The following is a 16,459-nucleotide window of genomic DNA, read 5'->3' on the forward strand; positions in this document are numbered from 1 at the left end:
ATCGTGCTCCCTCCAGGTACTGTTCGATTTGGTAACTAACCTCAACCGTTTGACAGCTAAAAAAACACATAAAAACACGACAACAATGTCTGCTTACTTCTTCTACACATTGTTCTATTTTTTAATGTCAGGATGTATCATTTATCCTCCTACCGAATTCGTATCTGCTGGGTTAACGATAAAAAATATATTTACAAACTGGTTAGGTAGCGAAAACGAATTTTTTATACAATATCACATTAAGAGAAGCATCATAACCATGTTCGTTCATAGTATGCTTCCATTTGGTACGTTGAAAATCATAGTACAATTTAAAAAAATAGAAAACACACTTCGCTGCCACTACACTCAATCACTTATCCATTGTTGAAGAACTGTACGAAATTTGTGTTGTGCATCTGATCATTTTCTAAACACTGCTCCAAGTTCAACAGGTTTTTTTCTTGTCCTGTACTGCAATGTCGAATATGTTGCTCATAGTCGATTAAGATCACCTTTTTCTTCAAATATGTTCACACTGTCTTTCAATCTCCTCAGGCTACATACTTGGACTCGATTAAGATCACCTTTTTCTTCAAATATGTTCACACTGTCTTTCAATCTCCTCAGGCTACATACTTGGACTCGCTTTATTCGGGCACTTAGACCTATCGCAAGTTTTGCTGGAAAACACGAGCATATTCTGGTTCGTCATTACTACAAGTGCTGCGCTGGTCCCAGTTTATATTTTACTCATAGTTCTTTCGTGGGCTTTACTCGGTGATAATTGGTCTACTCATCCAATAGCCAAAAGCCTTTCCGTTTATTGCAACAATAATACCACGTGGATGTCCGTAGCGTCAGACATTAACATAGAATATAGAAGGTGAGGTTTAACAAATTATGTGCAAAACCTATCATTGTCACACCTCAGAACTAAGAAATAACCAAATTATCAAATTACAGGATAGATAAAATTGTGATAGACACCAATAGCGTGACTCAAGTTGTCGTCACCGACAACTGGATCATCAAAGTAACTCCCTACAAATTGCATGTCGCCCACCAGAGCGATACAGCTTTGGTATTGAATAGGAGTGACACGCACACCATGTCGCATACTACTCGGGGAGAAGTTCAGTACGTTAATATCGAGGTGAAATATGATGCCTTGAAACGGATGTGCAAAATAAGAGGATTTCACGTATGGATAATTTTTTTTTTTACTTCACAGGTGAAACCAACGAGAACTCGGGCTCGATCTTTCAACATCAGACTGAATGCTCTAGACTTTAAGGACCTGCAAGATAAAATTTCAAGGCCAATCGTCGTACTTAGAAATGTCACCTTTCATCGAACTCTGCTCGACAGATTCATTGACGCCTTTAAGGAGCAGGTAGCACAAAATCCTCATTACGAAACCGTGCAGGTAAATGTTTTATGGGGAGACAAAAATTTTCATCACATTTTATCCATACGGTATAAAATAAGAGTAATGATTTTGTTTTTTGTCAACAGGAGTTGGAACAGTGCATTGGATGTATGCAAGTAACTGCAAATGTTAAACTTAACAAACTCTGCGGAGATGTGACGGAAGAACGGGGTCCGGATGCCTGCGTTACGTGTTTCTGTCGTCCTATGTGGTGCATAGACTGCATGGCAAAGTGGTCAGTTTTTAAAAGCCGCTAATTTCTGGAATAAAAATTCTAATCATTCCTTCGCTTACCTTAGGTTTGCCTCAAGACAGGATGAGAATTCACCCGAAACTTGGCTATCGTCAAAGTGCACGTGTCCGGTTTGTCGGGCGAGGTTTTGTCTGCTTGATGTATGTTTGATACCTACGCCGAATCATTGAAATTCAATAGCGATACTTTGAATGTATGTAACATAAAATTAATAGTCTAATTTACTATTATTTTTTTTGTTTTTTTCACGAGGAATCAAATTCATTGACAAACCATTTTTAATAAGCGGGCTACTAATATCGTTTATAAATTGAAAATATATTTTTAAAGAAAATATTCGAGTATCGGTTTAAATAAACACCGTCGTATTGACGTTGTGTTATCAGAGTAATCGGTCCAATAAGAAACGATATCTCTGTGATTCGGTTTGGATCGTAGGAATATAAAATAAGACTAGATATTGTTAAGGTATTTATGTTCGATCGAACTAATGACCAGAAAACTTTCGTCCAGTCTTACAGCTTAAATCTCTGCCGTTTGTAATCCATAACAATTATCAAACACAAGTTTAATAACTTATAAATACTCAGGAATTCCACAAGTGCTTATAATCTGTGTATCTCACTTTTTAAATATCAAACTATAACAATGCAAGATAAATATAATCAAAGAATTATATATTAAATTATATTTGATAAGATTTGTCCTTTTTTTCTTGATTTCTTTTTTTTTCAAGATTTTTTTTTGCAAACGATGCGGTGCTGTCGTAGGTTTTAATAAATCTATCGCTATTACACATACATATATATCAAAATTTATATTTCCGTTTCTTGTCGTTTTATCCTCGCTGCTTTTTTCCTCTCCAATTCTGATTCGATTGTATTTTCTGGAGTGGGCGCCCGCGTTTCTGAAGGTGGAGAGCTGAAAGTGTCCTGTTTTATTTCAGACCTGTTGTTATTCTTCTGTCGAAATCTACCGGAATTTGAAACTGACAATCGGCGATTTACACTTTGGTCGTCAATCACAGTTGTTATCTCAATTTGATTTTTGTTACCAAACAAGTCGGAGAAAAATTTTCTCGCCGACATTTTTGATACTTGTGTGGAAAATAAATCTCCTCACCAAAAATATATCTGCAACGTAGAAAAAATTATTTTTCATTATACCAGGGAATCTCGTTGAATCTAAATACATTCAACAGCACTTATAATAGGGTGGGTTGGACATTTTTTTTTTTTTATTTTCTTAGCATGGGGGCAGAATTTGTACCTTATAAAACAAGAAATTTTTTCCACCTAATGATTACTTGATCGATTGCATGAGTAGATGATTCTGGCTTTCAGATTTGGATTCCTGAGCTGATTATATGTGAGAGTACTCTTGAAGAACCGAAAACGAATTCGATTTTCAAGCAAAAAATAAATCATTGTTTTAATTGGGTTTAATATGCTTTTCTGACGTATTTTGACCTCAGGAATCCGAATCTGAAAGAAAAATTGACCTATCTCTAAAATTGACCGAGTTATCGCAAATTTTCAGCTTTTTGGGGTCAAAAATAAAAAATTGATTTTATAGTCTATATTAATGTAATTTGAGCTCAGGAATCCGAATCTGGGAGAAAAATTGATCTATTTTAAAAAATGACCGAGTTATCGTCGAATTATCCCATTTTTTGGCATAAATTTGAGGATATCTCGAAGGGGAAAAATCGTAGCTCAATTTGGACAACGGATTCGTGTTCCTGAGGTCAAAATACATAAGAAAAGTGCCATACGATCAATTTTTTAAAATAAAAATTTTTGGCCAAAATTTGAGATTTTTCCAAGGGGTACCCCTTACGATTTTTTCAAATTTTGGCCCAAAATTTTTATTTTTTAAAATTGATCTTATGGCACTTTTCTTATGTATTTTGACCTCAGGAACGAGAATCTGTTGTCGAAATTGAGCTACGATTTTTTCCCTTCGAGATATCCTCAAATTTGTACCAAAAAATGTGGAAAAATGAGGATAACTCGGTCATTTCTGAAGATAGATCAATTTTTCTTTCGGATTCGGATTTCTGAAGTCAAATTACATTAAGATAGACCATAAAATAAATTTTTTATTTTTGACTCCAAAAAGCCGAAAATTGGCGATAACTTGCTCAATTTTAGAGATAGGTCAAATTTTCTTTCAGATTCGGATTCCTGAGATCAAAATACGCCAGAAAAGCATATTAGACCCAATTAAAACAATGATTTATTTTTTGCTTAAAAATCGAATTCTTTTTTGGTTCTTCAAGAGTACTCTCACATATAATCAGCTCAGGAATCCAAATCTGAAAGCCAAAATCCTACTCATGCAATCGATCGAGTAATCATTAGGTGCAAAAAATTTTTTTTCAACCCACCCTAACTCATAATAAATTTTATTGTTTCAAAAACGAGATGAATAAATATTAAGAACTGAATTTTTGGAGCCTCTTTACAGTTTGACATAAATGTTTCAAAATAACTCAAGTCACGTTACAATCTTCTGAGAAGACACTCAACTTTTTTCACCGAATTACTCGATTAATTTCCGTTGTCAACGAATGCTTATTGTTAGAATTTTCATTATCTAATCTAATCCAATCTGATGATAACGAGCGTAGCCATATTAAAAAAAAAAATATACAAACATCAAACGTCTACCGAATTTTTTTTTGACATATTCCAGTGAAATTGGAATTCAAGAATCAGTATGAATTCGTTAATTTTGAAAAGATTGATACTTAAAAGCTTGGTTTAATCAGTCCAGTAGGAACACAATTAATTCTTAAATGCGAATTACTTACCAGTAAGTAATTTGTTTCAGGAAGGTTCTTCTGCTTCTGATACCGTTCTACAATATTCGATATTGATAAGTAATCACCGATCGCAATAAATGTTCTACACCGGCAATCTATAACTTTGTACATCCAGTAAGCGCGGAGACGAGGAATAACTTTTTGAAATTTTACCAGTCATCGGTGTTTTTGTTGATTCAAAAACAAGCTCTCCCTTTATGCAAAGCCGATTAGGTCAATTACTTTGTTCGATATCCTTGCGTAACGATAAAATTAATCTTCTTAATTTAATCCTATTGAATCTCGTTGCAATCATCAATCATCGCATACGTGCTAAGAAACATGTAAATAATTACGTGTACACCTTTAACTGCACGCTCGTTCATTTAACGTCTCTTATTTTTAGGCGGATAAAATTTAGCAAAGGATGGTCACGATTCTTTAGCTGATGGAAAACTAAGGCATTTAATAGCGATAATAAAACATTTTCAATAGTTTGGTGGCTTATCAGCACTCTTGAAAAGATATTCTATTGATAGTACATTCAGATAAGATCTTTCTGCAGTTATAGTCATCGTGAGATAAATTTCAAATCAGTTGAATCCGATGAAACGAGTAAAAATTCTCATCAGTTGCTATCAATGATTAATTTACTGTTCTATTTATTTAATTTTACACAATTTATAAATAGGAGTCAAAAAAACCATTTCTGTATACTTCAAGTGTTAAAAAGAAGAAAAAGAAGAAATATGTATCCGTGCTCAATGCAGGATATCTAAGTTAAAAATTGTTCTTATCACTGAGGGCGTTTTACGTTTTTTCAGAAATCCATTGATTCAATAATTACAATATTTAATTGAAAACCGTCAACTATTATCATCGGAAGAATTCTTAACCCGATGTAGAAAAAATTGGGATAGAATCACTGCGTCGCATTGTCAACGGACGGCTTAAACCAGAGCTTGAAAGACCATAGAATCCATGGAAGCTCGGTCTTTCAAATGACCATGAGTCGTGGAGCTATATTCATGGCCATCAGTTCTTGGAATAATAATTTAGCAGCGTATGGTAACCGAATTTGCGATATCTGTGTCTTATTTTTACAGCCTTTGCATTCGAAGGTGTTATTCCTGAGATTTGCAATGGCTATCAGGCCGCAAAAATTGCATATGTGAATTCTGTATGGATCTGATACTTCGAATAGACGCTCTCTAAGGAATTGAGCGGCACCGTGTGAAATTTGACAATCACGTTCCATCTCACCGAAACGTAGCCCGCCGTCCCTGCGAAGAAAAATTAAAAAAAAACAAATAAAACTTAGAAGTATTTTTAAAACGAATTTTATCATTCATTTTCAGAAGCTACGCTCACCTGGCTCTACCCTCCATAGGTTGCCTCACCAAAATTTGTACCGGTCCTCTAGCTCTGCTGTGAATTTTATCGTCCACCATGTGCTTCAAACGCTGGTAATAAGTGGGCCCGAGGAAGACCTGGGCGTTAATTTTACGACCCGTGTGCCCATTGTACATCACCTCATTCCCTCTCAACTGATATCCGTACTCTTGAAGAAGTGTGGATATTTTTTGCACGTTTACAGCGTCGTTGAATGGTGTTGCATCGCCGATTTCACCTGCACAGTATGAATTTAAAATTTGACATTTCATGAGGATTTTGGAGGGTAGCGGAAAATTCAAACACTGACCCTTATTCGCCGACACCTTTCCTTGGATACATTCGATCAAGTGACCAATTGTCATACGGGACGGAATGGCGTGAGGGTTGATTATAATGTCGGGTGTTAATCCTTCGCAGGAAAACGGCATGTCTTCCTGTCTGTACTGGATACCGCAGGTACCTTTCTGTCCGTGACGAGAGGCGAATTTATCGCCGATCTGTGGTATTCGAACACTGCGCACTCGGATCTTGCAGAATTTGTAACCTTCGCTATTCAACGTTAACATGACCTGATCGACGATTCCAGTTTCACTGTTACGCAAAAAAGTGGAAGCGTCTCTTTTTGTAAAACGTTTCGTTGCACTTTCAAGCTGTGGGCAGAAAGTATCGGAATTAATGGACTGTTTTTCATGGGAGTTGGTAGATGGTGAACCGGACTTTTATAAACACACCTCGTCATCCGTCTCCGGAAGTGTGATCGTTTTACCGATGACAACATCATCCCCAGACACACGAATTCCAGGTGCTATAATACCGTCGTCGTCGAGCTTGTCGTAAATGGCATTTCTCATACCTTGACACGTTTGTCTCGTGGGTTTTTCAAACTGTTCTTCTTGATCTCCGATCCTCTTTGATTCAGAGTCTTTGTAAGAACGGTAAAAAACAGATCTGAAGAATCCTCTTTCGACGGCACTGGCGTTCAAAATAACACTGTCTTCTTGATTATATCCAGTGTAACATAGAATAGCTACGATACTGTTGATTCCAGCGGGTAATTCTCGGAAACGTAAATATTCCATGGATCTCGTAGTCACCAGAGGTTTATGAGGATAATATAATACATGGGCCAAAGTGTCCATCCGAACGTGGAAGTTTGTAATGTAGACACCCATGGCTTGTTTTCCCATAGCACTCTGAAGTTAAAAATTAATATAATTTAAAGCTGCCGTTCTTTGCTTTTTTCTCTCTTCAATTTGTAACGAATCCTTATACATTTCAACTTACTTGGTAGGTGTTTCTGGGACTTTGATTATGATCAGGGAATGGAATGATGGACGCACAGACCCCGAGGATCATGGCGGGATGAATTTCACAATGCGTGTACGTTGTGCAGTAAGCATATTCTTTTTCTTGTCTAAGATCCTCTGGTGACATCGCAATCATCACAGTCTCTTCTTCGAGTGTATCGATGTATTCGACAACCCCACTAGCCACTAATACTTGCCAACTAGAAAAAAAATAAAATTGGATGACGATGAGAAATGAACATTTATAACGCGTGGAGATTGTTTTTTATCTCACTAACCCGTAGTTGTTGTAATCTCTTTCCTTAAGCATATCGATATGTCGTTTTTTCAGCAGTAAGTTTTGACTCTCGACGATCAAAAGAGGTCTGCAAATGCGACCGGCGTCTGTATAAATTCTGATTTCTCTATCTCTGATATCTCTGATCATAGATACTTCTGATACAATGATGTCCATTTGTCTTCTGAGTTTTCTGAGTGTAGCCATGAGTTGTTCGGGATCTCTGTGTATTCCTACCCAGCAACCATTGACGAATATTTTAGTGGCATCGGCAATAGCACTAGGTGCGATTTCCTCCAAATTTTCCATCGACCATTCTTCTAAGAACTCTAGAATCGGCGAAGGTTGAGAACCGACACTGATATAGGCCATTAACGCCAGGTTTTTCACCAACCCGACAGCTGCACCTTCTGGTGTTTCTGCGGGGCACAACATTCCCCATAATGTATTGTGCAGCTGACGAGGTTTTGCCAGTTTACCATCGCGACCGATGGGAGAATTGACACGTCTTAAATGCGATAAAGTCGAGGCGAAAGTTAGTCTGTTCAAGACCTGAGAAACACCAGCTCTTGCTTGATGTGCCTTCTTCTGATCTCCCCAGTTTCCAGTAGCCAAAGAATACCTCAGACCATCGGTAATTATCTTAGTTTTGATCGCCAGCTCCAAATTAAAATCTTTTCCTCTGTCGATGAACTTTTGTGCGTATAATCTCACCTCTTTCATGAGGTTTTTGAATAATCCACGAAACAGGAAAGCGAGCAAAGGTCCGGCTAAATCCAATCTTTTATTTCCGTAGTGATCTCGATCGTCAAGTTCTCTTCGGCCAAGCGACGCAGATAGCAGTCTGTGTACCATGTAACCGAGAAAATACGCTTTTTTTGTTTCACAGAAATCGCTGATGCCAACGTGAGGCAACATTTCTTTCTGTAGAATTTCTCTAGCATATTTTATACGTTTTTCTTTTGTCACACCGGGTCTTGCTCCTCTTGTACCGATGAAATTTAAGGCAACATTTTGCTCTTGAATAACAAAAGCCTCGTCGAGCGATGGCTTAACCATCTCCATCATTTCTGGATCATCGAAATCATAAATAATATGTTCGAGGATGTCTCTGTCGGCTACGAATCCCAGTGCTCTGAATACGATCATTATTGGAATTTCTTGTTTGATATATGGAAGAATTGCTATGATTCGTTGACCAATAGCTGATTTCTTGATACTCTGTGATAAAAAAAAAGTTGATTAATGTTAGATAATTATTGATTCACTTGCTAAAAGATATTGCTCTTGTAGTTGGGGTTACTCACAGCACCGCTCTTTGCCATCATGTTCACCCATAGAGTAGAAGTTGGTCGCGAACTATGTTCCAGACAGGATCGAATTTCTGCTTTGTATGCGTACTTTCCATCTTTCATACTAAATACATACACTGTATTCGTTGCCATTTTTTCTTGGGCAATAAGAACTTTTTCTGATCCATTTATAATAAAATAACCACCCGGGTCCAGGGGGCATTCGTTCAACTCAGTTAAATCACGATCAGTCAAACCGGACAGCAAACAGTAAGTAGATCGCAACATGATCGGAATCTTTCCAATAAACGTTTTTTGATGCTGTGTTTCTGCACACGAATTTGATCAAATTGGATGAGTTAGAAGGAAGGCTTTCAGTTGAAAGTCACTGCTAAGTAACTTTATTCAAACTCACCAATGGGATCCTCTCCATCTTTGACAATAGTTTTAGTAATATCCACATACAAAGGTGCGGAATAAGTTAAATTTCTTAGCCTGGCCTCGTTTGGCATCATAGGTGAAGGCGCTCCATCTTTTTCCCAATGGGTGGGTTTGGATAGATAGATTTGTTCAAACTTGAGCAAATGTCGAACAGGGATTTCTGGTTCACCTGTAGTGTGCCGTGCCTCTGCTTGCAGGTCTATTTGTGGGGAGTCTTCGACTATCCTCTGTACGGACATCTGAATAAATTCATCGAAACTGTCGAGCTGCTGTCTGACCAAACCCTTTTCATCGAAATAGGCATTGATCACTATCCAACAAGCTTCTTGCCACAACTCCGAAGATATCTCCTCTGCATCTTCATCGTCGTACTGATCTAATAGCATCAAATAAAGCGACTTTTAGGTTAGCTCGTTTGCTATCGCTCATATTTGGTGAACTACATGGCCGGAATTATTCATTTGAAATTAAAAAATAACATAAATTTCTGACTCACCATCTTCCAACGCGTACATGGTATTTCCTCGGGTATTTCAAACGTTATTATTGAATTAATTCGAAGCTTGGCTCTTGACATACAACAACGCAAATTCAATCCGCTCGACTGCTGCGGGTTTCCTGCCGCCGCGATATTTAAACAATCCCATGCTCCTCTACGGTTATGAATGGTGGGGGATAGATTTTGAATATGAAATTATCATCGTCTTAACTAGATCTTAATTCGTAATTTATTAAGAAATTCTAAAATATTTACAGAACTCTCAATAGCCATGGTCGTTTACTTGATAATTCAACTCGTGAATATACAAACGACTATTGCTAACGCAAACATGAAGGATTGAGGAACTATTATAACTGGCGCAGCGTTGAACTGGAATAATGTAAAACCTGAAAGGAAGATAAGATGTTATCTTGCCAATGACATAATCCATATTATATTCTTACTTTTATCATTAGGATCTCGAATACCACATTGCCGATAGCCAACGGTCTCGCGTCGTTTCTTGGGAATGAAACCCGGAATCGCTAGGCTTGGTGACTTGAGCTTTCCAGTTGACATCAATTTGCTGAAATCTTGCTCCAGCTGATTAGCGATGGGCCCTAGGTACCAATAACTTGTTAATCTAGACCTGATGATAAACTTGATTCATGATATAAATAAACTATGAAAACATTGCACACCTTTGAAGTGCATCAAGAACTGAATGCACCCTCCATTATGTAGAGTTTTGGTCTTCCTGCTGTCAACTGATAGCATCCATTCAGGAATACCCATTACTTCTCTGACATCTTCTATAAACTGTGCTCTGTGGATGTCAACACAAATTCGAGGCTACGAACTATTTTCATGATTTCTTAACTTAAGTTTTCCATTGATCGGGTAAATTTAAACTCACACGACAAATCTCGGAGGTTTTCGGATATTGACATACTTTACAATATCGTTATCAGGTTCGATATTTGCACACGCGAATCTATCCCGACCAAAATCTTTGTCGAGTATTACAATGGATTTGCCCATTGCAGTAACAACACCTTCCAATGGGAAGTTTGGATCTGTAAAAACTTGTCTGTCTAGACCAATGTCAATGGGTCCTAATCTAGCAGAGATATCCCCAACGTGGCATCGCAGTGGTAGATCAGTTCCACATTCTTGTCTGTACAGATCTTCCTATTTTGATCAATAAAAATTAAATTATATTCAATATTGAATAATTTTTCAATAATCCAACTCACGTTCAACGGATCTGCTAACTGAGTGAAATATGGATTCCATATATAGCCACCAGCTACGCATCGCGTTGCAGGAACTTTCACAGTCGCATCGACACCGACAGGATTCACATAGATGGCCCAATTGTGATTTCTTGTCTAAAGCAAAATTACATTAGCCTGAGATTAGGACGGAAAAGTATAACTTATGGGCATTCCATGAATTGAAATAATTAAAACTATATTTACGACGTTACGGTCGTTCTTCCCTGGATGACGAAGCTTCACTTCTATGATCGTTTCGCTTTTAGTATTATCTCTGTACACCAACTGCGTCTGTGGTAAAAATTGAACGAAGTTTTATTTACGTTCAAATAATTCATACCGGTTTAGACTAACCATTTTAACATATCCGTACGCAAACCCTTGAGGATGGTGGAACGAGGCGATCGCTCTCAATTCTCTGGCTTCGGAGGGTGCGTATCCTCTTTCGATCGTGGAACAAGCCCATCTGAAATGAATAATAACCTAATGGCAGGCCATTGTGGTGAATTGAAAAAATAGTATCGAATATTTACCTGAGATTTCTGTTTTTGTTATGAATAACAACACTTCTTCCTAAAATACTATGAATTCCAAAGAGAGGAAGTAGAGTATCGTTGTAGGTGTGAGTATATTTTTTTCGATTTTCTAATGTTCCGAACTTTCCACTCAGGTCACCCATTCTGTACTGATCTTCAGTCCCCTCCGCTGGCAAAGGTAAATGGCTGACATTCACACCCAGGGGATTCCACTGGCCCAAAAGGGAGGCAGCTTCGCAGGGAAACTCTAAATCAATTTCCACAGGAGTCTAGACTCGAGGAACAGCGAAGCAATGTCAGGTTATCGGTAGCGTTCAGCAACAATTAAGTTGCCACCTAAAATTGACTTGAAGAATTATTTTTACCATGTGAATGTGATACCCGCTCATCAACCCATTGAGTCCTTCCAGATGAACTTCAACATCGGTAACGTCGTATTCAGTTTGTTGTATAAATTCCAATTTCCCTTTTGCCGATGTCGGCTCCCCATTGCCAAACCAATCTCTCACAACAGCCTTTCTTCTGTACACCGCACTGATTCTGGGTGATGAGAAAATTGGTTTTTAGATAATCAGAAATTATTCACAAAGATTCTTCCTGCAGAGCTATTAATCAAAGTTTCTGGTTATTACATTGAACACGCTAATCTTTCTCCACGAGCAACGGGGCCGTGATCGTCGTAAATAACTAAACTTTTTCCTAGAATGGTAGCGGAGCCTGTTAGAGGAAGCAGAGGATCGGTAAATAATTTACGAGTAAGTTTCTGTCCGAATTGTTTACGTCCAGCGATCTGGAGAGTTTCGTGTCTAGAAAGATCGCCTAAGCGACAAAGCGTTATTCCATTTCCTGAACACAGCTCGGGATGGTCGGGATCCCAATAAACCTGGAATGAAGATAGTTATGTCAAGAAAACTGAGCAGCAATTCTCAACAATTTGATCTTACCTTGTGTGGGTTGTAGGGACTACCACTGCTGAGACATCGGGCGCTCCAATTATAGTAATCTTGTCCTGGAGCGTTCTCATGTACCATCCATCTGAAGTTATAATTTATGATTTTTTATACCTTGCACTAGTGTGGAACAAAAATATTGAATCATTAAAAAAAACTACCTATGTTCTGCAGAGTTGTTGAGCGAACTACCATCGGCGTGCACCAAGTTTTCAATTATAACAGTGGTGTCCATTAAAGAATCGTGTTTTGGCTGTCTGAAAATAATTCTTCCGACAATAGGATATCTGAAAATTACTTCAGCAGTTAACATTGGCATCTGGCCGGCATTGTTGGGTAGGTGATGCATGAAGCTGGCACAAATCCAGGGAATAACTCCTGTGTTATCAGTTTCGTTGTACCTTAAAATTTAATAACGATATTCACAAATTTCAATACCAAAATAATGAAATATTTAATATTGAAAAATTTACTTGTGGATAACAAGGGACCGATGCACTACACTGTGGATACCAGAAAGAGGTAGATAGGCATCCCAATAAGCTCCGCTAAGCTCAGCACTACCAGGTAGAATACTTTTATGGTAAGTTCCCTCTCTCCGGTCTTGAAGTTTGCCAGAAATATCTCCAATAGCATATTGATCTTGTGTACCGTACCCTGAAATCGTCATGAAAAAATTTGATTCAACAATATTTATTGATTTCTTTGCGATTCAAACTTCTTCTTCATTACCTGCTGGCGGTGTATTGTTGCTATGAGTTCTAAGAGGGTCATACATCTCTTTTGTTGAAAGACAAGGATTCTCGACTTGGCTTGTACTTCCTGTAGGCAGCTGTGGTAATTCGTGGATTCGATAGTATGCTAATTTTGTGGCATATCGAAGTCGAGTAGCAAGGTCATTCACTGGCGTGAGAGAGAAATCCACAAGGGTTGGATTAAACGGCGATTCTTGCTTCAGTGTCACCTGTCCCTTGATACCATGCGAGTGGACTAAAGCCCTTGAAGAAAGTATCTTTTAACTCCAAAAAATCCTACAATGATCGCTTGGTATGATTTGGATATTATGCTTATAAAAAAACTCACTTGGCTATGATTGGTCTACTATGCTTTATCTTGGCACATGCCAAAAATGAGTCGTCGTGTGTTGGGTGAAAAATAACGACGTACAAGAGTCGTTGTGGACCGAGTAAATCAGCAGGTAATAAAGCAAGCTCTAGGTCACGATAAGCAGTTTTAAATTTCTTGTTAAAGTCAGTTGCCACTTTAACTTTTCCTAATCGAGAGTCTAAATCTCCAATCGACTTCCCTGTTCCATAATTGTTTGGATCAAAGACAGTTTGCAGAATGTTGCAGTTGTCGTCTTCATTTTCTGAATAGTTAATGATAATAGTTATTTGAGCTGTAATATTACTGTAGTTATGATTGTAACAAGGATATAAAACACATCACATTACTTTTCCCAGAATCAAAGATATCGGTGACGTAGACCTTCCAGTGATGTTCAGTGAAATCTTGTTGGATAGTTCTGTGTTTTGATACATGATGTAGGTCTGTGTAAATAATGGTATCAGTTTCATTGTTTCCTGGTTGACCGCCGAGCCATCGAAACCAGATGCTACCAGCTACAGGACCATGAAATCGAGCTTCGGCAAGTTTTTCCTCATTTTTGTCAGAAACCTTTGGAAGAAAATTGCATTTTATGCAATTGCCTTTTGCACCGATTCAAGGTAGCTTACCGTGATTGAAGCACAGATAATTCTGTCGCTATAAGTATCCTTAAGAAGCAATCCTTTACCCCAGAGTCCTTCATCCCCAGTTAAACTTAACGATGGAACCTCGATCACCGCTGTCTCATTTCCTGGCATCTCTAGGGGTCCAAGAATCTCAGTGAGGTCTACGACGCTACAAGTTACGCCCATAAAAATCAAGAAATTCTCAACCTAATATTCTAACATAAAAATTACAGTTCTAATCATTACGTTTCTCCCATTCTTTGAGGATCGCATCTCCCCTCGATTTGTGTATAATCGACAGGGAATCTTGTCACTGTCCAAATCCATTGTTGGTCCGGGTATTGAAGAGTAGTTTTGAGGGCAAGACGAATTCTCACTGAATTTCCTGCTGCAGGTTCAAAACGGATTTCTCCATGCAGACCACCGGAAGAAAGATAAGCGGCTAATCTCAGAGCATTTCCGGTAGGAACTTGAAGGAAAAATAATAATAATAATTATCATCATCCCACGGGATTTTCAGCAGCGCTCTTTATGTGAGAGGCGTAAAATCGAACTACGAGTTGGAGACTTCAATGCATGTATAAGACATTACCGTATATCAGTAGGCCTAGAATCCACCACATATTTTAATAACTTTTCAGACAAAAACAGCAGAATATTCGCATCTTACAAGTTCTGAAGGCTAGACTGGAAGGATTCGCAACTTCCTTGACACTTATGACTAATTTTATGAAAGTATGTAACACCAGATCACCCGTTTATCTTGGATAAAGAAACTACAGACTTTCTTATTCAGAAGGTAAAATATTTAACCGCTATTTATACATACTATACCTATATCATAACTTCACTTTCTTTTTCTCGTATAAGCATGGTGGGGACAAGGAGCTTTTGAAAAATGACCTGGCAGACGTGGTGCTTCAGAGATGAAAAGTCTTCAACCTACAGTAACATCTTATCAAACCAAATTAAAGTTCGGTAAAAATTTTATTCGTTGAAACGATCGAAAGCAATATAAAGAAGTGGACATTTACCTTCAGAAAAAAAGAATTATCTGATCTCTCGACCACCCCTTGCAGGATGCAACCCCCGTTGCATATGTGTGTCACGGGTCACCGTAATATTTATTTCACAACAATTTTTTTCAACGATCTTCATTGTGGATTTTTCTTTGCTCGCTGTAGCTATATGAATAGGACTATTCTATTTTTTTTCATCGTTCCTTGTGATTTGGAGAATCAGAATTTCGGAGGTCTTGCTACGGATGACACGTACTCGCCGTACGTGATATCCGGATTTGGATTTACGGTGTCCGCATATATATCTTTAGAGTTGTTATACTGCAGCACCTTCTTCCATCTCATGGATTCCTTCATAGGAAATGAAATTCACTCGCAGGATAATTTCAAATCGGAAGCCATGCAAACGTAACTTTCACATAGTCTGTAATATTCATAAGATTGTACCTACGCTATTATATTTAACATAGGTATGTACATTGTGAAAATCTCGCAAAAGATGAAAAAAATTAAGTAAAAAAGGTGAAGTCGAAGAAAAATAACTTCGTTTCGTTTTTCTTCGTCTTTTTTCCGAACATACATAGGGTATAATCTTTTCCTTTTTACCTCAGAAAAAAAGGAAACCCTAAAATTCGGAGGGATCATATTTCTCACACATTTATGAATAAATTACCTACCATGTATGTATATGTATGAGACGCGACCCTATGGCATATTTTCCCTGTGTAATAAATATTTTAGTCTCAAGTAAACTCCGTTGGGAATTTGCGCACTCACGACACGCGACGTTTTCGGTACTTAACGTGTAGATGTACGGGTATATGGTTGAGACGCGATTGAAAATCTTCTAGATTGCCAAGGCCGGATGGGTCCTAAAGTCCTCAGAGTCCAATCAACCGTGGTACAATCCAAATGCCTCAAGAATTTATATCACGCACGTGTAAGATGATGATAATCTGAAAGAAAAAAGTCTTTGAAAAATCTCTAAAATTCTTCTTGTATCGGATTTATAAACGTCGTATGTGGTACTTCAATTCTTACAAATAATATTAGTGATGACATAGATATATTGGTGATGATAATCATCCAAATGAAATGATGGTGCTTGGTATCTATTGTGTATAATACGATGAACGTTGATTTTCCATGTATAACATAGATACTCTGATATTTTATATACCAGATTCGAAATGGCGGTTCGGTTATAACTGCACATTTACATATACATAGTGTACTTGCACATATTACACGGGTTATAGGTACATTGAGTTTTGCGAAGGG

At 37.8% G+C, this 16,459-nt stretch overlaps 4 protein-coding genes across 5 annotated transcripts in view; 1 reads left to right on the forward strand and 3 right to left on the reverse strand.

The window, feature by feature from the left end:
* The first annotated feature begins 27 nt into the window (after positions 1–27).
* Positions 28–2,464, forward strand: LOC105693725 (E3 ubiquitin-protein ligase TM129). 2 transcript variants are annotated; one of them, XM_012413838.3, is made up of 6 exons: positions 28–206; positions 610–865; positions 946–1,135; positions 1,214–1,408; positions 1,498–1,646; positions 1,711–2,464. In XM_012413838.3, exons 1-6 carry the CDS (start codon positions 86–88, stop codon positions 1,832–1,834), a joined length of 1,035 nt encoding a protein of 344 aa, XP_012269261.2. In that variant the 5' UTR covers positions 28–85; the 3' UTR covers positions 1,835–2,464. The 2 variants fall into 2 exon arrangements, with proteins under 2 accessions (XP_012269261.2, XP_012269260.2); XM_012413837.3 differs by having other exon boundaries at positions 29–287.
* LOC105693723 (DNA-directed RNA polymerase II subunit RPB2) lies at positions 2,123–9,834 on the reverse strand. Its single transcript, XM_012413834.3, has 10 exons — positions 9,679–9,834; positions 9,157–9,558; positions 8,757–9,070; positions 7,451–8,670; positions 7,150–7,372; positions 6,597–7,058; positions 6,173–6,515; positions 5,842–6,100; positions 4,480–5,753; positions 2,123–2,797 (listed from the first exon to the last, which is right to left on the reverse strand). Exons 1-9 carry the CDS (start codon positions 9,695–9,697, stop codon positions 5,468–5,470), a joined length of 3,528 nt encoding a protein of 1,175 aa, XP_012269257.1. The 5' UTR covers positions 9,698–9,834; the 3' UTR covers positions 2,123–2,797; positions 4,480–5,467.
* A 58-nt stretch (positions 9,835–9,892) lies between these two features.
* LOC105693724 lies at positions 9,893–14,938 on the reverse strand. The gene is made up of 19 exons (XM_012413835.3): positions 14,752–14,938; positions 14,406–14,628; positions 14,163–14,328; positions 13,881–14,103; positions 13,510–13,795; positions 13,159–13,424; positions 12,900–13,083; positions 12,588–12,827; positions 12,421–12,511; positions 12,109–12,359; positions 11,842–12,016; positions 11,474–11,745; positions 11,295–11,406; positions 11,145–11,231; positions 10,920–11,054; positions 10,580–10,854; positions 10,365–10,489; positions 10,128–10,283; positions 9,893–10,070 (listed from the first exon to the last, which is right to left on the reverse strand). Exons 1-19 carry the CDS (start codon positions 14,780–14,782, stop codon positions 9,973–9,975), a joined length of 3,396 nt encoding a protein of 1,131 aa, XP_012269258.2. The 5' UTR covers positions 14,783–14,938; the 3' UTR covers positions 9,893–9,972.
* LOC105693684 (octopamine receptor beta-1R-like) overlaps positions 14,487–16,459 on the reverse strand; it is a 38,437-nt gene continuing 36,464 nt past the window's right edge. The window contains exons 11-12 of the mRNA XM_012413765.3: positions 14,994–16,134; positions 14,487–14,628 (exon numbers count right to left, since the gene is read on the reverse strand). The gene's annotated coding sequence lies outside the window, so the exon portion shown is untranslated. The remainder of the gene's footprint in view (positions 14,629–14,993; positions 16,135–16,459) is intronic.

Source organism: Athalia rosae, chromosome 7 (assembly GCF_917208135.1).
Source record: "Athalia rosae chromosome 7, iyAthRosa1.1, whole genome shotgun sequence".
NCBI classification, from domain to species: Eukaryota; Metazoa; Arthropoda; class Insecta; order Hymenoptera; family Athaliidae; genus Athalia; species Athalia rosae.

Bases quoted from the DNA above. Each gene is read 5' to 3' on its own strand.
- LOC105693724 (XM_012413835.3), bottom strand. From the start codon at position 14,782: ATGTGGTGGATTCTAGGCCTACTGATATACG. The intron at 10,490-10,579 runs GTGAGTTTAAAT...TGACATCCACAG, and splicing joins AAACCTCCGAGATTTGTCGT to AGCACAGTTTATAGAAGATG. The intron at 10,284-10,364 runs GTGTGCAATGTT...ATTGGTACCTAG, and splicing joins GTTCTTGATGCACTTCAAAG to GGCCCATCGCTAATCAGCTG.
- LOC105693725 (XM_012413837.3), top strand. From the start codon at position 86: ATGTCTGCTTACTTCTTCTACACATTGTTCTATTTTTTAATGTCAGGA. The intron at 288-609 runs GTACGTTGAAAA...CAATCTCCTCAG, and splicing joins TCATAGTATGCTTCCATTTG to GCTACATACTTGGACTCGCT. The intron at 1,647-1,710 runs GTCAGTTTTTAA...CGCTTACCTTAG, and splicing joins ATAGACTGCATGGCAAAGTG to GTTTGCCTCAAGACAGGATG.
- LOC105693723 (XM_012413834.3), bottom strand. The intron at 8,671-8,756 runs GTGAGTAACCCC...TTTTTATCACAG, and splicing joins TGATGGCAAAGAGCGGTGCT to AGTATCAAGAAATCAGCTAT. The intron at 7,373-7,450 runs GTTAGTGAGATA...TTTTTTTTCTAG, and splicing joins AGAGATTACAACAACTACGG to TTGGCAAGTATTAGTGGCTA.